The sequence below is a fragment of the Clytia hemisphaerica genome, unplaced genomic scaffold (genome assembly GCF_902728285.1).
Source record: "Clytia hemisphaerica strain Z4C2 unplaced genomic scaffold, Clytia hemisphaerica genome assembly, whole genome shotgun sequence".
Taxonomy (NCBI): domain Eukaryota; kingdom Metazoa; phylum Cnidaria; class Hydrozoa; order Leptothecata; family Clytiidae; genus Clytia; species Clytia hemisphaerica.
In genome coordinates this window covers 2056426-2083074 of record NW_027103510.1, presented here as the reverse complement: position 1 = coordinate 2083074, position 26649 = coordinate 2056426, and the positions used below count along the sequence as shown (strand labels likewise).

Below are 26649 nucleotides of genomic sequence, written 5' to 3'. Positions count from 1 at the left end.
ATAGCTTCACCACCAAGAATGGGTTCCACTTCTTCTTCAACCCTCGAAGGTAATGACTTATGAATATCATTAAAGTGCCGCTGGGCATTGAATTTCTTTTTAAACTGTTGCAAACAGTCCGCGCAGTAGTAAATATCGCCAACACGAAGCACCTCCATTATTTTTTATAAAAGACTAATCTTTTTCCCGCGCTTCTGCACCTTTTTATCTTTAAAATTATGTACGTGATTGGCTTTCGAAAGTCACGTGACAATTTTTCTCGGGTAAATTGGGTTATACCTCATTAACTCGGGTATTACGCCCCATCTTTAATAATCTTTACCCGAATGACTCGGGTAAACTCTGTCCTTGAGGTCCGAAAAAAAGGTTTTTTGAAAAAAGGCGCTCTTTTTCATTTTCATCTTTTTCATTCTTTATCATCACCAATTCTGTGACTCACTCAAATTTTTGGACGTAACCAAAATATACAATAATTGGTATGTATTTAGTGTTTTTTAATTTGTCTATTCATCTTGTTGAGTGTTTTCATAAAAAGTCTAAGTCTACTATGTTTCAACGCTTTCTAACAAAATCGGGAAATCGGGATATCAGGGGGAAAAGATTACAAAATTGATGTTGGTCGGTTCGACATCTCAGCCTAGGTTTTGTCGCTTTAAAAATTTGTCATTTTGGCAAAGAAAGTTTTCATTTGGTTCTATTTAGTTCCAGTTATATTTAAACGACATATTTTTTGTCTCATGGATTATTTCTTGGGTATTTTATTATCATATGTGTATTGTTATGTTCATGTTTTATGCCATGGTCATGTTGCATTTGTTGTTGTTGGGGGTGATTTTCCAAAAAAAGCTTGACCACCACATAGCATTTTCATGATATACTAATAAATTTCCAATCTTTATTCACAGTAAAGCATGTTGGTTTTTTTATTAGAGATTTTAATGAAAAAGTATCCAGAAAATTAGACATATTTTTTTCTGATATCTCTTCATTAAAATCGCCAAAAATCAAAATATTTTCATACAAGGCACCATAGTGGTCGAGAACTTTAGTCAACTCCTCAAGAAAAGGCTTAAGTTTTTGTAGACTTGGATTTTGATATATCGAGAGGATAAGCCATTTTGTTTTTCTCAAATTTAGTTCTAATGTCAGACATTCGATTCCCGGTGAGAGTAGGTTATCGTTTAGCTGACGGAGTGGTAGATCTTTTTTGCATAAAGCAGAAGACCTCCACTCTTCTTGGAAAAATCGAGTCTTATTGGCTTTTTAAACCCCTTAACAAAGAATTGAGATTCGGTAAAAGAGGAGTCAAGCTTTGTCTCAGCAACACACAAGATGTCTACGAATGGAAGAATTGTAGCTTTAACGTCTTTAATTTTGTATCTTAAGGAGTTTATGTTTACGTAAACAGATGCCACTATCATTTTTAAATTTTCCAGAGGGTTCAGAGGGTTTAGAGGAATTGTCTCACCATCGAGGTTTATTGGTCTATTTGGTTCATGCTGTTCATGTCAACAATCGATAAATTCTTGTAGGTTCTTTTGAAGTTCATTTGTTCCATGTATGTTTAGGTGTAGTTTGCTGTTGTTGAGGTGTCTTACGGGGTCAATATTGCTGTTATCGATGAAACCAATGTTGCACTCATTACAACGTTTCTGTAGAGTTTCATTTAGTTTATCTACATTTCTATTCAATGCATCTCCCCTTGGAACAATTTCAGATACTATGACACTTGTATTTTCGCTCTCTTCACTCACCATTTTTGCCAACATAACAATATTTTCGGTAATCTCGTCTGGTTTTTTCGTTTGTAGATCGTTTGTTCCACAGTGTATGATCATAGTATCAGGCTTTTTATCGAGAGTTGGCCTAATATAATGCTTCATACAATCCACTCTTGCACCAGGAAATGTCTTTACAACTACCTTCTTATTTTTGTTTGAAAGCTTAAAACCTTTGATATACTTAATCATTGAGTCACCAACAACCGCGACAGTCTTTCTGTTGTTATTGCTGTTGTCAGTGTTTTTGTTTCTATTTTCATTTTTGTTTCGAGACTTTCGTAATGTGATGTTTTCATTTTGTTCGGATGTAATAAAGTTCTCATTATCGCTTTCTTCAACAAAAAGTGTCTCGTAACGATTTTTGAGTGTCATTTGATTCATTTGGGTGTTGTTAATTGGCTTTGTTGCAATGAAGGCTTCAGTTTGTCTGATTTCTTCCTCAAAACTTGTCTCTTCACTCATTTTGTTTAGAAAAAAAAGTCAAAATCCAAAATCAAAAACCAAAATTTAAAAACCAAAATCAATAATCAAAATTCAAATTTTGCCAAAATCTGCAACACGTCCGCAACGTCTATATAGTCAAAATTCAATCAGTCAACCCGTTTTTTAGCCGTTTTTTGGCCCAAATTTGCCCCAAAATTTTTTTTTCTCGAAAATTGGGCTCCGTCACATTTTGGCCATTACCATTTTGCACCTTTATATCAAAAATCAAAAGATTCCTATGATTCAATCCTGAGAAAAGTTGGTAACAGACGAACAGACGAACGAACGGACGGGCCAACAAACATAGGTTAATTTATAGGACCTCCACCGGGGTAGGTCCAAAAAGTGGGAAAATCTAAGCCTTTTGGCAATTTATAGTGTTCTGTTGAACCATTTTATTGGAGGTTCAGGTTTTAGTTAACAATTACTACTTTAATATGAATATATAATTACCTGTTTTTTTCTGACGTTGTATCAAATTTGTTTTCGTTTTTTGCTGTGCTGTCAATGAACATGATGTAAACGTAGCTAACCGTTGTTTCTCTGTAAAAAGATATTATGAATTACTTTATATAAGAGTACTTAGTTTGGGAGTCTTCCAAAGTCTGAATCTTTTTAGGACCGATCACAATTTTTTGAAACCGACTTTGGCTGACAACGAATGATGCAAAGAACTGCTGCTTTAAGGTCAAATTTCAAAAAGGAAAAAATGTCCCCATTAATTTTATCCAAGATTGAGAAAATCAAAATTCTAGAATCACCAAAGCAATCTGAACAAAACTTAATACAAAAAGTTAAGGTTTGGAATTGATACTTAATATTCATTCAATTGCATTGTAGTCAGGCTTTTCAAACTCTATATTACTACACATACTTGAAGGGCCAGAAGGCATGGCGATCCTTTTTCTCTTCTTCCTTCTTGGCTTCCTATTAGCTGATTCTAAAAAAAGTTTTAAAGGGACCAATTAGTCCCCTTAAGTCGAATAAAATTAGGTTTCTAAAATAATGTGACTTGGATTTGATATATAGATACCTAGAACCACTAGGAAAATCCTGCAGTTGATTAAAGAAGTTTTAGGACCCTTTTTAGGTATTTTATGGTGACGTAAATTTTTGGTTATCAAAACCATGAAAAAATTACGAAATTGGGGTTGCTCTTTGAAATCTGTCTATTATTCCCCGTTAAATGATTGGTATGGAAATGGCCCATATTACTTCCTGACCTCATTGGCTACACACTAAGGTTTTCGTTTTAAAACTAGACTTAAAAGATGGCCATTGAAGCATACAAACTGAAAATGGTATGGTTTATGGACTTATAAAAGGAAACTAACCTGATTGTTTACATGCTGTTTGATGTTCTGAAAAATCAAAATATGATATAAAATAATGTATTTATACCAGGTGTTTTCAGATACAGTTAAAATCTGTCTGCAAAAAGCCAAGTTGCGAGTAAAAATAAATATACCTTTCAGGTATTTGGTAAGTGTATAAGAGACTGAATCAGATGTGGATGCTCTAAAACTTAAGGTGTTCAAATACATTTACTAACATACAAATAGCCCATAGATTCCACAGCTATTCCGCCCAGTTAATCAATATTTACTATATCAATTGGAGATTGAGACAAAGTTGGCCAAAATGGCAGGAAAGTTTCCTTTTGTCTTCTCAAAATACACCTTGGGAATTCAAAGTGGGAGGGGAGAAAATTAAGCTCCACTAAAGACCAGACATGGTGGTTCCAGTTACACAATCCCCAAGAAAGGGTTCGAATCAATTGTCAAGGAAGACATGACCCCCTAGCTAATCAATTTTTCGAGACACGATAATTATGGCTTTTATAAAAAACTCGACTTGGTCACCGTAACAATTCCCCAACATTGTATGCTGTTAGCTCTCTGGGATTCAAACGAAAGACTTGAGGGCAGATTGTCATTCCATGGCAGATTCAAATCACCTTCATTATTAAGCCCTACAAAACAACCTAATCATAGGTAACATTAACTTTCGAAAATTGAAGCTTTGGAGTTGCCAATCGCAATATGGCAACCTCTGCTAGGGAAATGTTGGTACAACAGCATTTACAACTGCCAAGCATTATCTTCATCAAACCCTGTCGAGAGTGACAAATAAATTGTCTCTACATTGAACAAGTTAAGCTTGAGCAAACTGAAAACAACCCTTTCAAAACACCTAAACTGGCAAGCTCTTTGTAGTGATGATACCTTTGACCCACTTATTGGGTCCAAAATTCTCACTGACTTCAATGCCCTACCTTGATTTGATTTACATAATTATTCTGAATTTCTCAAAGTGGCAAACAAAGCATTAAATCTACTTTCAGATTTCTTGAACTTCTGACAGTGACACTGTAACCAAAAGTCTGAGTCTGTGAAATTCTTTGAAAGTAAATCATTGTAACAATTGACAATTGTAACGTTTGGAACTTATTTAAAGAAATTTCAGGAAAAAATAATCAGCCCAAAACTTTATCGCTGTGAAAATAGGCTTAAAATATGGAAAAACCACTCAGAAAAGCAACTTGAAATCCCAGTGGTAATTGGTGAAAATGATATTGTAAAAATTTTCAACAAGCTTAACAAAATTCGAAAAGGTGAATTCGTCAATTGAAGAAATATAAAACGCCTTTGACCAAATGAAGAAAGGCTTGGAACTGATTTTCTACCAGAAGAGTTTTGGAAAACTGAAGAGCTCCAACAGCACCTTCTTGACTTCTGCAAAGCAACCTACAATGATAACAAGCCAAGCGAATAGGGTCTCTTGAAATCAGCACCCGTGCAGAAAAAAGGACACCCAATTAAAAATGACAATTACAGAAGAATCTGTCTTGCTCAAACCACTTTGAAAATCTTCAGTCGTCTGATCCTAAAGTGTATTCTCCCTGCCATTGAGAAAGTATTAAGACCAAACGAAAATGGATTTTGTGAAAACCAATCACTGTCACCTCATCTCCTAACTCGCCAAAGATTAATCAAAGAGATCAAGAACCATAATCAGGAGGCAATTCTTGTCTTTGTTGCCTTCAAAAGGTATTTGATTCAATCATCTGTTATAAAATATTTTTGATTTTGGAAGCCTACATGATTTTGATGGTAACAGTCAATGCAATCCAGACAATCAATTAAAGATAAGTATAGTATATGTATAGTATCCACACACATCGTAACCAGAGTCATTCTTGGAGATCCGTTCACACCCTTACCATTTATTTTATGTCTTCAATTTACTATACATACTTCAATTGTTGGTTCTGATAAAATTTTTCTCTAACGATGCAGGGTCAAAGATACCCTCTACAAATTCACAGTGACCTTGATTTCGCCTTATCTAGTCAATCATTGTCAAGGCCAAAAAACCTTCTACTGAGAGTGGAAAGAGTCTGTTAATCAGTAGGCCAATTTCTCAACTCCAAGAGAACAAATTCACGATAGTCAACTAAAACAACGCCACTCCACTAAGATCGCTGGACAAGAACAATAACAATAATAATCCTCCTCCTAGATCTAAATCAAGGGAACTTCAAGTCTTTTTAGCCAAAGATTCCAATTTCCGACAAATCTCTGTACAACAAACTTGAAAGAAAGAGGAAAGAGGCTGTTCAAGTATTGAAATCAAATGTAGAGGTGGTCATGCTTCACGTCAAAATGGACCTAACTCTCAGCTGCTTATGTGGTTACCAGAGTAAAGGTAATTTCCAGACATTATTGAAAGGCGTTGGTTAAGTGTTGGTATAACTTACCAGCTTGTTTTTGCTTTTGTTGCTGTTCTCTCTTCTTATTAGGTTGAATTTCTTTAAGAAGAGTTAAAAATAGATACCTTAAAAGTTTTCTCACAATTAAGTGAACAAATCAATTTTGTGTAAGGCGGGAAACTAATGGTACATTTTCAATACATGTTTTTTTAATAAGCATAATGTTTATAAGCATATAAAGGTTCAGATTTGCAGAATTCCTAAGCATAACATAAGCATATAATGTCAGCCTGGAATATTTTTCAAGTTGTCATTTTTTATCTGTTTAAAAAGGTTTGGTAGAGGTCAAGTAAAAAAGACATTCCACGGCTACATAGCGCTCTTTGTTTTTTAAAAAATGGAGAATTTTTAATAAAATACAAAAACATGAAAAAAATGACCAAATTTCAACAAAAAACGGTATCGCCTAGCAGATGAAACAGGATGAAATCGAAAATGTTGCAAATCGATATGTACAGAACAAAACTACATGAAAGATGACGACAAAATGAGATTAGAATGTCATAAATGTCAACGAACACTGCATTATGCATGCACAGGACTACCATCTTAACAAATACAAATGTTCCTGAATAAAGGCTATCGAAAATACCAATGCATAAATTGCTGTTCCATCGATCAAGAGATACATCGAAAAATCTTGGACCAATCAGAGAAAATCAAAAGCTGCACACACAGCCGTAAAGAAAATGAAGCGTGCGAAAATATTATCAAGGTGAAAAACGAGAATGAAAGGAAGTTGAATGTTGCAGTTAAAGAATTACAAGCTAGATGTCAGGGATATGTTAAAGTTACGTTAGTTCCTATTATGTTGCCGATACAATTCAAGCTCAATTTTTCACGCTGGAAACTAAACTGACAACTAAAATGGAAGATACAATGAATGCGAAACCTATAGATAACAAAACGAAAACAAATTCAAAGAAAAGTTTTGCTGAAATCACGAAAACCGGTGACAAGTTAAATGTATCTAGCATGAAACAAATACATTGCAGCGAAAAGGTCGAAAAACAAATGGAAGAACAGAGAAAGCAATCAAGAGAAGCTAACATCATCATCCATGGAGTGGAAGAGAATGGTAATAGAAATGACAATGATTTCGTAAAGAACTCTTAAACAACGTTAAAATAAACACAGAGCCAACTTACGTCTCCTGTATTGGTAAAGAATCAATTGTACACGACCAATCAAAGTTGTATTTAATGACAGGCATGTAAAATACAAATTTATGAGAAACTTAAGAGAATTGAAGCAGTACGATAAGTACGCCAACATGAGCATCACAGACGATTTAACAATAATGGAAAGAGACCAAGTAAAAGAATGGAGAAGTAAAGCAAACGAGAGAAATCGAACAATGTCGCAGAGCGATTACAAATGGAGAGTGCGAGGAAGTCCTCAAGGAGGACTATATTTAAAAAGATATTTTGTAAAACAAGATCGGTTTAGAGAAGACCTGAACGGGCCTGAAACCCTATTCTGTATAATAATAATAGCTACATTCCACTGCTCCCAAAATCTGAACAAATTTTTACAAAATTTCTGAAATTTCACTAAAAACTTGGCTTAGGGTGAATCATAAGCATGATTCATAAGCATATAATAAGCATGAGCTATGCCTGGATGCTTTAAGAACTTAAGCATACACGAGCCTGACCAAGGGGCGTACACTTGCTTATAAAAAAAACATGTAATACAGAGAGGCAAGGTTTACATTTCAATCATCAATTTTAACTTTCCACAAGTACCTGGCCAGTAAACAATTTCTAGAATGGAAACTCTGGCAGATAGCAAAAAATTTGACCTCATGTTCATCTTTGTTAAGGGAGCCAGGCAAACAATATTAGGGTTGAAACTAAAAAGTGAACTAAACTTAAATATGGTCCAAGGTGAGGCCTGGAAACCTGAGTTACAACAAAATGTGACGTTATAAGTTTCAAATTATAACGTCATAAGGTGATTATTGCTATGTAAATTGAATTATTTTTTTCTAAATTTTGTTTTCGAGTTATATAATTCGAACAGGGTTTGGTGTTCTTTGAAGAAATCATATAATGTATTATAGCTGTTGAAATAAATGCTTAGATTTTTTTTGATTAATATTGTTTAAAACCATCGTTATGTCTTGAAATGTAAATTCGATTTTTTGAAGCTGTACTTCTATAATTTCCGCTTTAGATTCAAAAGAAAACTGGTGTATATTTTCTTTTGTAATCAACTAAAATGTTGCTTGCTAGAAATATTTTTCCTTATACTACGAATTTTAGAATTTTTTGCCGATTTGGTTTTTGTCTAAAGATAACTTGAAAGTTAAAGTAATGTATCAAAGTTTTGAGTTACGTAACTCAAAATTCGAATTATAAAATTTATTTTCAAGTTAAACTCGAAAATTAAAACCTGAAAAAAGAATTCCAGCTAGATTGACAAGCAAAATTAACTTTTTGACATTTTGAAATAATTTTGACGTCGCAACTGTAATAGCTTTGGGTTTTTGTAACTCAGGTTTTCCAGGCCTCTTCAAAGATAGGATGATCATAAATAAAAATTTTGTAAATTTTGCAGATGCCAAAAATGGTGTTGATACAATGTAGCAACACAAAATCAACCCGATATTTTCATGAAATACATGTATTCTCATTAAGGGCCGATGTTCATGTATTTCATGTAAACTCGGAAGCTAGATTTTCATGAAATACATGAAGTCAATGCACTATAGGCTATACCATCAAAATTCAAAACGAGGCAGATCTAAAAGAGTAGGTCTGTCTGCATCTGGCTTTGGTAGAATGGATGGATGGGGACATACCAAGCACAAAGTTGAATTAAATTGGCAAATCCAGAGCAGAAGGCTATTCTAGGGTATGTGAAAAGTTGGCTTTGTTAGGTACACCTGTCTGGTGAGATGGGCGAAAACTATTGCTAACCACTCCCAACCCAACGCAACAGCAACAGCCAAGAAGCACAAATTCTGGCAAATTATTGGATGGATATTGGCTCTACTTTTTTGCTATTATATTGACAGTGTTGCTATATTTTGCCCATTATTCCAAGATATCTGTGGCATTGAAGGTATATTCATTCCATGGCTGCATGGATATGTTAAACCTTGCTGCCTTTTAATAAGTGTATTAAATTTGGCGCTGATATAAAAAATGTGACATATATATATTAAAATTTAAAGGAAGGATTATTATTCAACTGATTCTAGGATAGGGAAATCAGTGTTGCGATTAGATTACATTCTTTATGATACTGTCTATATAGACCTTTTTTCACAGAGGCCACCCTGTTGAATAATTATGTTGTCCAGCAGAAAAACAATGATGATAAAACCATGCATAATTATTACAATATGCATGATGCAGTAACTATGCATGGCTCTATCATTGTTTTTATGGCTGGACTACATAATTATTCAACAGGACATCCTCTTTGAAAAAAGTCCTATTTGTCCATATGGCAAAAAGTATCCTTTCGCTACACCGAACGCAATAAGTCTAGCGTCAGTCCGGTGTTGCATACAGGGAATTTTGGACGCTGGACATTTATGAAACAAAAAATTAAGAAACACCGGACCCACCAGACGACTGGTCATGTCCGGTGTTTTGATTGTCATCTGGTGAAAAAATATCCTTCTTCGACATCTGACTTCCTTAAGTCCGGTGTAGAGATTTCTGGTGGTAAAAAAATTCTCATTTTACACCGGACTTTCGCGTGTCCGGTGTTCGTTAAGTCCGGTGCGTCGGCAGGGTCCTTATATATGGGACGGCGCCAAAACACAGCAGTCATTTTACCAAACTTCCAAGGTCATCTTTTTATATATTTTACATACTTTCAGCTGGAGTTTAAAGCCAGCTGGCCACCCCATCAGAAAGTGGCTCAACCAAGACCAATATCTCATAACGATCGATGATTAAAACTTACGCAAATGCTGAAACATGATGAAATTATACCGTTAATGGTCCTAAATCCGACAGCCCTGCCTAACTCCGACCCCCCTGCCTAACTCCGACCGCCAAATAACTGCTATAAAAAAATTCTATGTTTACAAACATTCCCTCCCCAAGTTGAACAATAAACTATATTGCAAGAACTCTCGCTCAAAACAAAACATCTAACAAGATGACTAAAATGTCAAGATGTCAATTTAATGCGATAAAAAAAGTGTGAGTTGTAAAAATAATTATCTCTATTATTCTGAATACGTTGCTTGTGTTTAAAACGTTAACCTCTTTCACTTTGAAAATCAGGAGACATTTCCCTACTGATTAAAACAAAATTTTCAGACAAAAATTACTACAAAGCTGAAGGAAGGTTGCTTGAAAATAATATCTTGCATACAACTGATGAGCATGTTGCTGATATTTTTAACTTGTATTTCAATAGGATTAATGAAACTGAAAAGATTCCCCTTGAGACTCAGACAAGGTTTTTGATTTTGCCAAGGTGAACGAGAGGTACTCAAGGTTATTTTGAACTTAATGTTTATTAATAAGATGCTGCAAATATCTGTGCCCCATTTTTAACATCATGCTTTAACAATTGCATGAAATTTCACACTTTTCCTGACCAGCTTAATAAGCTTGCTGACATCATCCCCAGCTTCAAAAAAGGCCTTACACTGATTAATCACTAATTGTATTATAGACCAATAAGCTTACTCCCTGTTGTATCTAAAATATTTGACTGCTTGATTGTAAATTAACTCAACGTTCATTTTGAACCTCAATTCTCAAATCCACTTTGTAGTTTCAGAAAAGACCGTTTATAGTACTCAACATCCCATCTTATGATTAGAAATTGACAAAGTGCCATTGCAAATAATCTTAAAGTGGGAGCTGTCTTAATTGACCAAATTATTCTATTGGACCCTTTGTAAAATCTGCAACCCCCCCCCCCCCCCTTTGGGAAAATTTTTAGGAAAAAAACCCCGCAGAAAGGGGGAAAGAAACTGTTGACTTGTCAAAAGTCTTTGATAGTTTAGGTATAAACTTATTTCTTTTTTTATGATTTTTGTTGGCGAAATTTTGATGGAAAATGAAAACAAAAACAAAAAAAACAAAAAAATATATATGGTCAGAGTACTGCCGATAAGATTTTTAAAGAGATAGAGACCCTAGGCTGTAGCAGGGAGAGCAGATACATGAAAATAATGAAGTCATGTTTCTGAAGGTATAGAAGTCAAAAAAAAAATTTTAGAGTGAATTTTTTTTCTAATATTCATAATTTGATGTAACAGATAATATAGTTTTATGATTTATAACTCATTATCTTCTTGGATTATTGAGATTTTTTAAGATAATGTTTTCGAATAGTTATGTCATGAATTTTAAGGATTATCTGTTGTTTTTGTTAAGTTGAAGAGCTTATAGGATCAGTTGACTCAGATCTACTCAAATGAAGTTTTCGGCCCTTTAAAAAAAAATTCAACAACATTTTTTCGCCAACAAAAATCATAAAAAAAGAAATAAGTTTATACCTAAACTAAGTCTTTGATTGCAGTTAATTTAAATCTTCTTTGAAATACATATAGTTATTGGTTGGTTTAAGCATAACTCGATCGTTGCTAACCCCTCAAAATTTCAATTAATCTATTCTGGAAATTTATATGTAAATCTTTCTCTTCCAATTGAGAAAAAAACCTCAAAAGTGTTGATATTCCAAAAAAAAGCTTGTCATTTTTTATTGCTCTTGGGAATAATGTAGATGTAGTTATTTTGGTTTTGGATAACAGAAACGCTTTCATTATTTTGGGAATAAGAAAAGTCTTCAGCAAAGGCGAGCATGCTTTTACCAAGTTTGTTTGCAACTAAGCTAATTAATAGTATACATCTTTTAAATATTATTAGCTTAGAACCTTGGCTATCAGTTATTGGGTATATCTGTCTTGTACGAACTACTTGACCCCCCCCCTGTTAAAACATTTGAGTTTGACAGATTTAGGATGTGGTGCCTTTTTCACATTTCCGTCAAGAGAAGTTTTTTAATAACTATGAAATTGCACTATCCAACTAAACATAGGTTAAAGGCAATTTAAAATACACTTAAGGCTGTTTAGGGAAAATACCAGATGTCTAGAAGTTTTTATAAGATGCTCATATACTTGGTTTTTCAAAACAATGGAGATGACAAGTTTTTGTGTTAATAGTTAACAACCAATCCAATGACGAAAATTCTTGTAAAATGTTCATCTTGACCAGAAAATACAGTCTGCTGATTTATTAATTGGAACAACATGAAATTTAATAAAAACAAGGTTCGTTTATTTTCCAAGAAAACTTGCCTCAAGATGGTGATACCAACAAACCTTTGAATGGCTTTTGCATTAGCGTGCCTCCACCCTGAAGTTTTGGATTTTTGGGCCTAAAGCAATCAGGTGGAAACTCAAAATTTTCGACTTACAGCTGATGGAAATAGGTTAAGATGGGGCTTTAGGTGATGCTTACAGGGATTTTCCACCTGCTGTTCTACGGTGTTATTTTACTATTTCACCTCTGAAAAAGGTGTGTACATGCTTATGTCATATCTGGTTATATTAAAAGGTTATTTAGTAGGGGTTTATCTGGGGCCTATCCATTACAAGTAGGTTGACCCAGAAGATATCTTTTGCTTTGGTTATTCAAACTCCCAAGGCAGGAAGCAATTCAACCAATGCTTTTTGTATGTGTAATATTTAGTCATTGAATTGTCTGGTTTATTGTGATTGCACATCCATTTTAGAATTGGAAATTCAGCTTTATATGTGAATTTTTTAAGTGGTGGGACCTATGAATTATTGATTTTGGTGTCTTTTACTTTAGATAATAGGGTAGCTAGCACTTTGAGGAGAGTTTTTTACCATTAATATTTCTTTTTACTGCTTTTTAAGCTATTTGATCTAAACTTTGTTTTCTAATAATTTTTATGACGCTGACGAGCATGCTGATGGAATTTCAAAAGTGGACCCTGTCAGATTATGTATTTTTGATAAAATTGGGACCCTGTCGGAAAGAAAAATTAAAAATTTTCCCATTTTCACTTTCACGCTGAAAATTGGTAAAAAGTGGCTGACAGGAGACGAAGAATTGAAAATTTTTCTCCTTTCAACCCTGAAAATTGTCTAAAATAACCAAAAGTCCACCTTGTCAGAACACATCTTGAAAATAAGCAATTTTGGGACCCTGTCAGACATATTGAGAGCTTAAAAAAGGGGACTCTGACCAGTGGCACATCCCCTTACCAAATTTTGCATGAGTGTCCCCCCCCCATGATCAATAAATCATGTAGTTTGGTTTTCTTATTAGAAATCCATTGAAATGTTACTTTATCATTTATAGCACAATATATAAAAAGCTGGAAAATGGAAAAGGAAAACCAACCAATAAATGAAAATGATTCTACAGGTAAGGCATGAGCTCAGTGAGCTTAATTTGTCAATCCTTTTACTTTACAAAAACTTTTGCTTTCAGAAAATTTAACGAATCAGATCATTGCGAAGTTGAGTGTTTTGTAATGGAATCTAAATTCGCAAATCAGCCAAATTTGTTTAGGAAGTTGATTCTCGCTAAGTTGGATTCCCCATGCAAAAATGAAAATACCTTTAGGTATTTTACCTTAGAAGGTAAAAGCATCTAATGTGCATTCCCTATATTCACGATTTCGTGAATGTAGGGAATGTATTCGCGTAAATCGCGAAATTTTCTGGACTCAAAATTCTGTGACATTTAAACCAGAAATTTGAAAAAGGGATGTAAGAAAGGAGTTTATTCTCAACTTCAAGAGCTCAAGAGCTAGAATCTCACAATGTCTGTTTGTCTCAAACAACGACAGCTACAGAAGGTACAATGTTTTGAATAGAAAGCTATTACTCCCACAAGAGAAATGACAAAAGAAACACTTCATCTTTAATTTTGAGTACCTTCTGTCGCTTCTGTAAACGCCATTGAGAAAAACATTCAAAAATTGTCGAATTTTCCTAAAATTTGGTACACTTGTACTTTGGGTGAATGTCTATGGGAATTCATATTTCAGTTTTTTTAATTTTTGGTTTTTAGGGTCTGGGACGAGTTTTACTCAAAACGAGGCTAAAATTTTTGGACTGAACTGACTATTCAACTCACTTAAATCGAAGTAAAAAATTTTATCGTCATGAAATGGATCATAAAAAGACATTGGGCTATTCCATTACCCTAAACAATGTAATATTGTATTATTGAGGAAGAAAATATCTGTCTGAGAGGAAAAAGAAGAACTTTTACCTTTTTTCGGCGCACTCTAGAATACTTTGGCAAGAAGATTTTATGAATGCTTAAGAAGTCGTTGTTATAATTATTTCTCAATCAAAGGTTTCAAAGAAGCATAGTGTTTCATAGCCTCTTGAACAAAATGAGTTGAAAAGGCGATTCATATCTCCATTTTTCAAATTTCTGAAAGTATTCACTTCTTTTGTCTACGCACATTTTTTTTTCAGTGATTCTCAATAAGTTTTATTTGAGACATTAACGATGAAAGTTCACCTCCTTTAATTCATTTCAATGTTTTAAATTGACGGATTGACGCTACTCGAAACATGACTGACTTACGTGACTATTTGTATGACTGTAGACTGACAGTTACACGGTTACACTAAAACACTATTTGAAACATGACAACATCTGGAAATCAGTAAGTTTTATTCCGTTATAGTTCAGGAGTAAAAACTGTCTTCAATCTGTATTGTGTTTGGAATATTCAACATCGAGACAGAGTGCTCGCAAAAATTGATTGAATACGAGAAGAAAAATATAGAGGACAAGAAATTTTTCTTCGCACTCTTTCACCTTTTTGATACGCTGTATCAGGGGAAGAAAGATACATTTACTGATAACTTTGGAGAAAAAAAATCCCTCTAGTCCATTTTTTCATCTAAGGAGTATCAAAGAAATCTTTTTACTGTATGATTCCCTGTGATTGATATTCCTTTCTTCTTTTTGTTTCATTAGCTCCTCCTGCAAAAGTAAAGAAATTGATGCCGGTCGACTTATACACTAAACCGAGACTGAAAGTATGTTTATTAAATATTCGTTTAATTCATTGAGCAGACATTTTAACTTCCTTATTCAACTTGTTTTCGTATTACCTTGTAAGTATTTTTAATGTTTCTTTTTATTTAAAAAATAGTACTATTATTCTTCTTTTACTTTAGAAGTGCAAAGAATGCGGTTTTTCTGCTAAATCCAATAATTCAAAGGTTTGTACCAATGGCCACCCGTTCACGCGAAAGAAAAAGCCGCCAATCGAGTGCGTGCCAGCGGGCATGACCCAGGTCACCGATGTCAGGCATAATTGGGAAACAAATGTAATTTTTTTTTTCATAATTAAAATTTCCATTCGAGGATTTGTTTAAAGGCATTATCGGTTACACCCCTGTCTCAGTGCCCCGGTAGAACTTTTTCCCTCAGTGGGGATGAAAATTTCTATCAAAATGCCAATGGGGATAGAAAATCTATTGTTTCCAGCTCGAAAATTCCAGTAGGGATTGTTTTGGAGTGCAATTTTTTACATTCAGTTTTCAATGGGGATAAAATCATAGAGCAATTTCGCAGTGGGGTTGAAATTGTAGGATATTTTTCCCACCGGGGACGATTTTTTGGCCTATTTTTCCACCGGGGTGGGGGGTCCACCGGGTCTGTGACACAGGGGTGTTCGGTTATGATCCTTGGGAAGTTAAATTAAATTATGACTGACTGCATATGTACGCTGTATAGTTTTGCAGCATTTTTATTTTATAAGAATATTTAAATTGCTTAATGGTGGAAGAATCATTTTGGTCATTAGAACTGATTGATAATTCTTGAATAATGAATCCACTTTTTGGACCTACCCCGGTGGGGTGGAGGTCCTATAAATTAACCCGTGTTCGTTAGTTAGTTAGTTAGTTACCAACTTTTCTCGAGATTGGCTCATTCAATTTTTCTGATTTTTTGCACAAAGGTGCATTACTATAAACCCTCGAATGTGACGGAGCCCGATTTTCGAAAAAAAAAATTTTCCGGCCGGTAGAACCGGAAATATCCCGAAAAAAGCGGTTCTTTGAGATTTTCTCGAGATTTTATCATTAGTTTTTTGCGATTTTTTGCACATAGATGCACATTAGTACTGCCGAAAGGTGTCGAAAACCGTTTGCCGAAAAAAAATTTTTTCCGGTCTGTAGAACCGGAAATGTGCCGGAAATCGTCGTTTTTTTCACATTTCCGTCACATTTTTTCAACTTATTTAATTGTTTCTTTACAGAAAAATGTTCTTTATGATGATGCCCAAAACTTAGCATTGTTTGATTTCCAAAAAAATCATCCTTTGAATCCGGAACTCCTTAGAAATCGCCGGAACAGGCGAAAACCGGCGTAAAACGGTTTCCTTCATTTTTTCAACTTATACTCGACAGATTTTCATGATTTTTCGCACAATGATGTAAAATGGCAATGCCCAAAATTATACATTACTTCCATTAAATTCTAATTATTCGTTTTATAAATAGGTAGGTCCATTAAAGTATTACTTGTTATTTCTGTTTCTTCTGTTTCTTCGCTTAAAAAGCCATAAAATTCCACAGATTGGTTGTACCTGTTGTACCCTTAATTATTAACCTTGACGTTATTCATTGCTTTTTGTTTCAGTCACACACATTGCATCAACATCATAGTCTGCATTCGGTAACACTCTTTGGAAAGAAAACTAAAAACGGTTACCAGTTCAGTCACTTTTCAACACCAGGGTTTGGCAATAGCATCCTCAACAACCAGTTCGGGGATGCTATCAAGAACGTTTTTGAGGAGCAATTCATGGACGGTAAGTATTCTTTGCTTCATAACCTATATTGCTAATTGATTGCTTGTGTTAAGGTATGTGTTCACCTTTCTTGACACATTCTCTTTAATTGATCATATCTTTAGAACAACAAATTTTATATATCAAAAGTATATATTTTCTGAAAGCCAATAATATCTCTTTCTAATGGTAAAAGTTCAGCTGAATTTAAAAAACTGGGCAGGATATAATTAAAATCTTAAGAATTTTAACCTTACCTACTTCAAAGAAGTTAAAGTCACCCATAGCTTTTGAATTTTGAAAAAATAATTTCGATACTATGTTCCCAATAGATTGAACTAAAAAAATGTCTTGGGATTTTTTTTGGAATTGACTTTAACTCTTTAAATCCTAAATTCTGTAAAAATATCGATAAAAAAGTAAATTTACATGTGATTTTTTCAGTTATCTGTAAATTGAGGAAAAACAACTCGGTTAGAAATAAAATCCTAAGACACTTTTTAAGTTTGATCTTTTGGGAATCTCATAAAAAAAGAATGAAGTCGATATCTAAATGCTATGGGTGACTTTAACTTCGTTAAAAGTAGTATGGTGTGGTAAAATTTCGTTTTTTTTCTACATCAATTTGAAATTTTTAACGAGATGATTGCTGTTAATTTGAGTAATCAGTGAAATGTGTCAAAAATATTACTATTCAATAGAGGTGAGAATAAACATCAGCTGAATTCTCTCTTTTGTCTTTGTTGTTTCCGAAAGATACAATTATTTGAGTAAATAATCCATCATAAGACGAACTTTGTTTTGAAATTTAAATGGTTATAACTCTGGATCAAAAAAAGATTTTAAGATCGCGATTTTACCAAAATGAAATCCAGTAACTTTTCTTCCACTTTGACTGAAAAAAATTTTTTTGACAAAAATTCGGAAAAAAGGTGTACACATACCTTAATAATATTATTTTGTTAACCGGTTACTTTTTCGAAGCGGGCTACACGACTTTTTGCGCAATGCAATTGGTTCTTTTCGCATGACGACGGGCCTACATTGTCCAGAGTTGCCCGTCGTTAGGAAAATTCATTGTGACGTCACTTTTTCAAAAGAATAAACAATGCGTTGACATCATTTCTCTAATTTTTTGGGATGAGCTGGAGTTTTTATAAGATACTTCACTAATTGGTTATTTGAAATAATAGAGATGACGCGCTCTTTTGAAAAAGCAATAAAATCCTTTGTCTCAAGATTCAACGACCAACTGAATCATCAAAAACCTTGTAGAAACTCCAGCTTGACCCAATTTTTTCGGTCTGTACTGAAGATATTGCCCTCGGTCAACGCAGCAACCTCGCAAGCTCGGTCGTCACTTGACCTCATGCAATTTTTCTCAGTCAGTACAGCCCTCACTAACCGGTCATTATTGTATTAATAATAGTTTTCACACGGGTGTGATTTACTGATTTTTTTCTTTGATAAGTACTAGTAATAACATGGTTTTTTGAGGGTGATTTGGAACCCCGAGGTTCATTGAAAACATTTCAAAATAGCCCGAACGTAGTGTTTTCAATGTTTCCTAACTTAGTTTTTGGTGCACATAGCCGTTTTAACAGTAGACCTTCTATTCATGATATGCACCATTGCAATGTCTTCTGTTCCACCCAATAGCTGATTGGTTGAAAGTGACGTATTGACTGATTTTACGTCACTTCCAACCAATGAGCTATTGGTTTCGTGACGTAATGTCAGAAGACATTGCAGTGGTGCATGCATATCATGAATACCAAACTTTATGGTGATAGAAATATGTTAATCAAAAAGATTTTCAAAATTATACGCATTTCTGACGTTTTTGTAACGTCATTGGTTAAAAAATGTTGAAAAATGAAGCAATTCCATTGGGCAAATCTGACGTAACGGTTGAAAAAAGTTGAACTTCTTTCAACTTTTTATTTTTTCGCTCGAAAATCTTTTAATGACGTAATCTTTTCTGTAGGCAAAAACAGTTGTAAAAAAAGTTTTCGCTCATTACGCGCGAGAGTGGAGGCCTTTATTCTCTGATCTTTCCTTTTTCTCTTTTAGCCTATCCTTTACAGATAAAGACGCAACCATCAACGACAACCGAACCAGATGCTCTGGCATCTACGACAACCGAACCAGACGCTCTGGCATCTACGACAACCGAACCAGACGCTCTGGCATCTACGACAACCGAACCAGACGCTCTGGCATCTGCGACAACCGAACCAGACGCTCTGACATCTACGACAACCGAACCAGACGCTCTGGCATCTACGACAACCGAACCAGACGCTCTGGCATCTACGATAACCGAACCAGACGCTCTGGCATCTACGACATCTACGACAGAAAAAGATTTTTATAGCGTGGAAGAAGTTTTAACTATGACTGACAATTCATGATATTCATGATGTAGCCTTTTTCACTTCCGTAATATTATTCAAAACATTTGGTAGCCATTATTAGCGGCAAGAAAATTTCCGCGTACAGTGTTTTCCAAGCAAATTCCCCCGGAAAATATTTTCAAATGTCAATACAGAAGGGGGCAACACTTCAAAATTAATCAAAACTTCTTTTATTCTACTTCTTTAATTATTTACTAACACAAAATAAATCATTAAATTACTTAAGGGTTCTTTCTTTAAACAATCCCCATATATTGTAAAATATTACAAAAATAGCGGGCAATATATTGCTGACACCTTTTCAATATATTGTTACCACTTTACAATATATTGGCGGCACTCACCAATATATTGCTTGTATATTGCTTGACAATATATTGCTGTAGTTTATGTAGCCCTTGAAGGTTTCTTTTTATTGAACTCCCGGTTTCAATATAAAATGCCTTAGAGCGTCTGATATTCTGCCACTAATAATGGTGACCAAATGTTTTCGAAGTTTTTCTTCTCTCTATTGTTTAATGCATAAAGATCACATCATGAACATCATGAATTGAATATATTCTTCAGACAATAATGCAGTGCGTCCCGTATAAAGCAAGTTCCGAGTACATGAAAAAATTCGTTTAATTTATGCAGTTACATTTATCAGTAACGGATGGCGTTTCGTGTTTCACAGGAAGTAATCACCGTGAATTTTTTGTGAATTCGCGGTCAAAAGATGCAACCTTTTATCAAAAGCGGAAATTTCACCACCTTTTTTAATCAATAAAATGTCATGTTTGCGTGCGCGAAAATAAAACTTAATTTTGCGGATGAAACCCCGCGAACATTTATCCCAATATCTAAATACTTTGGGACAGGCTAGAGACCTCAAAAATGGTCTGATTTGGCTGAACTGAAATTCACTCCTAGGGGTGAACTGAAATTCACTCAGCTTATGAATTTTGCAATTGGGCCTACGTTCGACAGTTTTCAAAAGGAGCACACATAGGCTTGATTGAAATCGTAAAGCCTGAAGGTGAATGTTCTATATGGGACGCATTAAACAGTGTATCTATCTAATTTTCTGTCCTTAAGTTTGCTTTTGGAATAATCTTTCATCATGAGCCTGTCTTTCTCCTCTCTTTCGTCGACTTCTACTGTTTTCGAGATGCCCTTCGTGTTAAATATGAATAGTTAAGGCAATAATAACATTGGAATTTTTAGCAGTAACTAGGGTTCTGTATATTTCATATATTTTTGAAGGATATTTACGGAATATATTTTTTTATATTTTTACCATTATCATTCTTATGTTATTTGTGTAGTATCTATTTTGATCCTTAAAAAATATAAAATGACAAAGAATGTTGCCATTTGTATGTGATGTATGCTCTCATTTTTGTCCTATATATCTGTACTTTTCTAATACGGATAGCTCTAGGCAGACATATAGGCATACTTAGTGTCCTTTTCCAGTATGCCCTCTGTGCACTTTATTTTTCATAAGCCCAATCTTGCTCAAAAACTCAGGGAAAATTATTGTTTGTTTATCCTGTCTTACCCTTAGTTTGACAAAATACGACTCTGGGTAATGGCTCTCATTTGACTCGAGTCAGTCCGTACTCTTTGACGTTCTTTGAAAAAAAGGTTTAAAAAAATTCCAGATATCTTTTGATAGCATTGATTGTTTTCAAAAAGTAAATTTAAATACATTTTGGAAAGCAAGGAGAATTTGCTAACTTTTAACAAAAAAATTTACAGTTGACTCTCTCTAATTCGAGCTCCAAGGTGAATCTAATTTGTTCGAATTGTAGAAAGCGTTTTACTAAGGTTTTTCCTTGAAGGGAAATGATAATTAGCTCGAATTATGTAAAGATTCAAAAAATAGAAGTTCAAATTAGTGAAAGTCTACTCAAAAAAAATATTTCCAAATTGCGGTTTCATTTTCCCCAATTCAGTCAAATAGCCGTTTGATATGTAGAGAACGACTCTAAAGGCTGCCATTTCGCTCGAATCATTCCTCAAAACAAAAAATTTCAAATTGCGGTTTTATTTTCCCCAATTCTGTCAAATAGCCGTCTGATATGTAGAGAACGACTCAAAATGTGGCTCCATTCACTCGAATTTGCTCAAATAGCAGTTTGTTACATTGAATACGCCACTAGAGGCTCTCATTTGGCTCAAATCAGTCCTCAAAACAAAAATTTCAAAATGCGGATCCATTCACTCGAATTTGCTCAAATAGCTATTTGTTACATTGAATACACCACTAGAGACTCTCATTTGGCTCAAATCAGTCCTCAAAACAAGAATTTCAAAATGCGGATTCATTCACTCGAATTTGCTTAAATAGCTGTTTGTTACATTGAATACACCACTAGAGACTCTCATTTGGCTCAAATCAGTCCTCAAAACAAGAATTTCAAAATGCGGATTCATTCACTCGAATTTGCTTAAATAGCTATTTGTTACATTGAATACACCACTAGAGACTCTCATTTGGCTCAAATCAGTCCTCAAAACAAAAATTTCAAAATGCGGCTCCATTCTCTCGAATTTGCTCAAATAGCTATTTGCTACATTGAATACACCACTAGAGACTCTCATTTGGCTCAAATCAGTCCTCAAAACAAGAATTTCAAAATGCGGCTCCATTCTCTCGAATTTGCTCAAATAGCTATTTGTTACATTGAATACGCCACTAGAGGCTCTCATTTGGCTCAAATCAGTCCTCAAAACAAAAATTTCAAATTGCGGATTCATTTTCCCCAATTCAGTCAAATAGCCGTCTGATATGTAGAGAACGACTCTAAAGGCTCCCATTTGGCTCAAATCATTCCTCAAAACAAAAATTTCAAAATGCGGCTCCATTCTCTCGAATTTGCTCAAATAGCTATTTGCTACATTGAATACACCACTAGAGACTCTCATTTGGCTCAAATCAGTCCTCAAAACAAAAATTTCAAAATGCGGCTCCATTCTCTCGAATTTGCTCAAATAGCTATTTGCTACATTGAATACACCACTAGAGACTCTCATTTGGCTCAAATCAGTCCTCAAAACAAGAATTTCAAAATGCGGCTCCATTCTCTCGAATTTGCTCAAATAGCTATTTGCTACATTGAATACACCACTAGAGACTCTCATTGGCTCAAATCAGTCCTCAAAACAAGAATTTCAAAATGCGGCTCCATTCTCTCGAATTTGCTCAAATAGCTATTTGTTACATTGAATACGCCACTAGAGGCTCTCATTTGGCTCAAATCAGTCCTCAAAACAAAAATTTCAAATTGCGGATTCATTTTCCCCAATTCAGTCAAATAGCCGTCTGATATGTAGAGAACGACTCTAAAGGCTCCCATTTGGCTCAAATCATTCCTCAAAACAAAAATTTCAAAATGCGGCTCCATTCTCTCGAATTTGCTCAAATAGCTATTTGCTACATTGAATACACCACTAGAGACTCTCATTTGGCTCAAATCAGTCCTCAAAACAAGAATTTCAAAATGCGGCTCCATTCTCTCGAATTTGCTCAAATAGCTATTTGTTACATTGAATACGCCACTAGAGGCTCTCATTTGGCTCAAATCAGTCCTCAAAACAAAATTTCAAATTGCGGATTCATTTTCCCCAATTCAGTCAAATAGCCGTCTGATATGTAGAGAACGACTCTAAAGGCTCCCATTTGGCTCAAATCATTCCTCAAAACAAAAATTTTAAAATGTGGCTCCATTCTCTCGAATTTGCTCAAATAGCTGTTTGTTACATTGAATACACCACTAGAGGCTCTCATTTGGCTCAAATCATTCCTCAAAACAAAAAATTCAAAATGCGGCTCCATTCTCTCGAATTTGCTCAAATAGCTGTTTGTTACATTGAATACACCACTAGAGACTCTCATTTGGCTCAAATCAGTCCTCAAAACAAAAATTTCAAAATGCGGATTCATTCACTCGAATTTGCTCAAATAGCTATTTGTTACATTGAATACACCACTAGAGACTCTCATTTGGCTCAAATCAGTCCTCAAAACAAGAATTTCAAAATGCGGATTCATTTTCCCCAATTCAGTCAAATAGCCGTCTGATATGTAGAGAACGACTCTAAAGGCTCCCAATTGGCTCAAATCATTCCTCAAAAGAAGAATTTCCAAATTGCGGTTTCATTTTCCCCAATTCAGTCAAATAGCTGTCTGATATGTAGAATAAGACTATACATCATAAGCATCTCACTATGTTATGGTAATGCTTCAAAATGCAATAAAAAGGGAAGGTAAATTGATTGGGTTTTGATTTTCCGTTTGTATTAGTAAGTAATAAGACGTTTTCGGAATAAAAAAATAAGTTCAAGGTGAGGTGAATCTAATCATGAAATTGGAGCCCAGTTACTTGAAAAGATTATTTTCTTTTTTTATTCTTTTCTATAAGTAATATATAATTTACATTAAGGAGCAAAAATAAAATTTGGATGTTAGTTTAACTTGAATTTACTTATATAGAATGTTTCATTTTATGCAATCGTCAGACAATACACGCTCTGTGGTTGTTTTTACAACAGAATATATAATTTGATTGGTGTAATAGTAAATGTAATAATGTAATAATAAATAATTAGGAAAACAAACCAACCAATTACGGTTGAAAGGATTTAAAGCGTTAAAATTTCTGTAATATTTCGATCGAAAATTTCATGCTGAAGATTTGAGACAGAAGCCTTTACCTGAAAATCGTGAGACCTGTAATCGTTTCAAAAGGAGGCAGGGTGGAATAAAACAACACTATCCCGTAGTAATAAATGATATATTATATACCCGTAGGCAAAAACAGCCATTGAATAATTCCTGCTATAATAATTCTTCGGTGATGAATATTCACCTCGGCTTTGCCTCGTTGAATACATGTTTTTTTTTTTATAAGCATTGCACTTATAAGCATATCTAGGCTCAGATATGGGGAAAAATTAAGCATATGGCAAGCATTACTTGAGCCTACGAAAAATGTTTTTTTCCTGATTTTGGCTTTTTTTGGCTGGAATTTTACCGATTTTCAGTATTTCCCTAAATTTATGCTTTAGATTTAAGCATCCCCTCAAGCATTTTTCAGCCTTATTAAGCTTTCGACCCAAGCATTTCTGAGCCTGTTTTCGGATTTTTGTATGCTTATAAAAAAAAACATGTATTACATCAGCTCGGGTTAACAAATCTCAATAACCAACTTTTACCTATTGAACATCTGCTTATTATTATATGACATCGAGATTACTGTATAACACATATTATGAACGAACTCTAGACGGTTCCCGTCGTCGCAAACGACTGTTAAAGGTTTTGTTTGTGCATGGAAAGCCTTTAAACTATAACTTAAACCAGCATCTTGAAAAAAAAAATTAGATCTTGACACAAAATGTGCCACGCCCATTTAGACTTTTTGTGACGTCGTGGCACGTTATTCATAGAATTGACTTCAAAACTTTTTTTCGTTTGAAAATAGACGCACACTTTCCTCGATATCAAACTTAGCGTGAGAGTTTCTATATTGAAAAAAAAAATAGAAACTTTCATATGATATATTACTTGGCTAGCGTGACATTTTTCCAAAACACAAATAGTATATAAGATTCGGTCCAGTCTTCAAGCTAGATGGAGATGACACATATCGAGAATTCACTCACATTTGAAAACAATTCTAAATTCTCTACTCTTTCTTCCTTCTCGTGTCGTATTATCAACGCACCATATTTATCATGTACGTGGGAATCAAAAAAATAAAAAAAGTTTTTCTGAGGAATACAACAGAACGATTTTTCGTTGTTTCCAGTTATAACCGTGAACCATTGGTCACCATCAATTGACGTCAAAGCTTCAGAAAGCCTAGTTTTCAGACAATTAAGTTCTGATCTGACATTGAAACTCATTGGCAGGAGATCGATACTGTCAATTACTGTCGTACTGTATTGATTGTCGTGGTAAAAGTTACCAAAATCAATACAACCAACAAACGCCTCGATAACTTCCTTGTTTCGTAATGCATCCCCTGAAAGAAGGCTTGGAAGGAAGTGACCAACAAGTAGGGCGATTGTAGTGCAGGCACTACTTCCATTTCTTCCATTTAGAGTAGACTGTGAAATATCGCGAGGAAAACGGGCCAGATTAGACGAAAACGAAAAAGAAAGACAGTTTTTCATGATCTCTGAACCAGTGAACATAAGAAGTTCAGCATCTAAAAAAAAGTCGTCTTCTTCCACTCTTTCATCTACATTTTCAATGAGAATATCGCTTGTACACTCATCGTCAATCTCAACGAGCTCGTCTTGGTGTAATGATGGAATGGACGGAACAAAAGGTTGAAACAAATCCAATCCAAGGTGAAGCTTCTTTTGAGCAAAAAGATACCCTTCACGGAGCAGTATGAGCATTCCAGTGTTTGAAACCTAAAAACGAAAATTTCTTAAGTTAGATAGGATGTTTCTTCAAAAGTGAAAATACATCGAAAGTCATGTTTATTTTTTCATTTTCAATAGAATCTCGATCTCGATAAGAATTCAGTACTAATTAACATATTAGCACTAGACCAAGGAAGACTTGCCTCGTTAGCTTTGTCTACCATATCTTGTTCCAATTCCATACAGGTGTCGGCGTAAAAACGAAGATATTTTGTCATGTCGTGTTCGAGTATCGTCAATTCTTCGTCACATCTCTTCTTTTTGGCGTGAGATTCCAATACAGATCTTTTAGCTATGTCTAAGAAGAAATAAATGATAGTAATAAAAATATCTGTTCTAAACAATGAATCACCAATTAGAAGTGTTCGGAGTTTTCCCGGACATCGTTGAAAGAGAACACGATTTTTATTAAATACTTTTCAAACATAACTTCTTTCATTTTTCAAGCATATTTTCCCCGAAAATAGATGTCCAAATTACACTTTCGTGTAGTTTCTGCAATTTTTGTCTAAGTTTCTTCGTAAAAACCCAAACAAAAAGACTATTCTGCTTTTTTCGGACATTTTTGCTGGGAAAGTCGAATAACCGGAGATTTAATGTATATACCTGTAAATTCAACTGGGAAGGATCCCTTAAAGATTCGCGATTTCCATTCAAACACTCCACGCTGGATATCGTCGACCATGACAGGGTCGATTGCGATTGTGTTATAGCTAACAGCAATTGTTTTTAGATTGTGTTACATTTACCAGCCTTTTGACGTAGCACAGTTCTTTGTTTCGACGTGACTGAAAAAGAAAAATAAGCGAAGAGCGTGGGTCATAAAAAACATTTTCATGAAAGTGATCGATTGCATGTCTCATGTCTTAATTTGTTCATAGGTTTTTGCCAAAATTATTTATTTAAAAAAGTTTGTATTTAACAACTACTACTTATCACTATTCTTTTTTAATGAACACACTAACCTGCAAGCCTCTCAACTCTAGAG

At 34.5% G+C, this 26649-nt stretch overlaps 1 protein-coding gene and 1 long non-coding RNA gene across 2 annotated transcripts; one reads left to right on the top strand and one right to left on the bottom strand.

The window, feature by feature from the left end:
* The first annotated feature begins 14505 nt into the window (after positions 1 to 14505).
* On the top strand, positions 14506 to 15339 carry LOC136799150 (uncharacterized). The gene is made up of 3 exons (XR_010845476.1): positions 14506 to 14679; positions 14997 to 15058; positions 15200 to 15339. It is a non-coding gene; the product is annotated as an uncharacterized lncRNA (long non-coding RNA).
* Positions 15340 to 24402: 9063 nt separating this feature from the next.
* LOC136799149 (uncharacterized) lies at positions 24403 to 26378 on the bottom strand. Its single transcript, XM_067055858.1, has 3 exons — positions 26268 to 26378; positions 25805 to 25959; positions 24403 to 25649 (listed from the first exon to the last, which is right to left on the bottom strand). Exons 1-3 carry the CDS (start codon positions 26344 to 26346, stop codon positions 24855 to 24857), a joined length of 1029 nt encoding a protein of 342 aa, XP_066911959.1. The 5' UTR covers positions 26347 to 26378; the 3' UTR covers positions 24403 to 24854.
* Between the last annotated feature and the right edge of the window lie 271 nt (positions 26379 to 26649).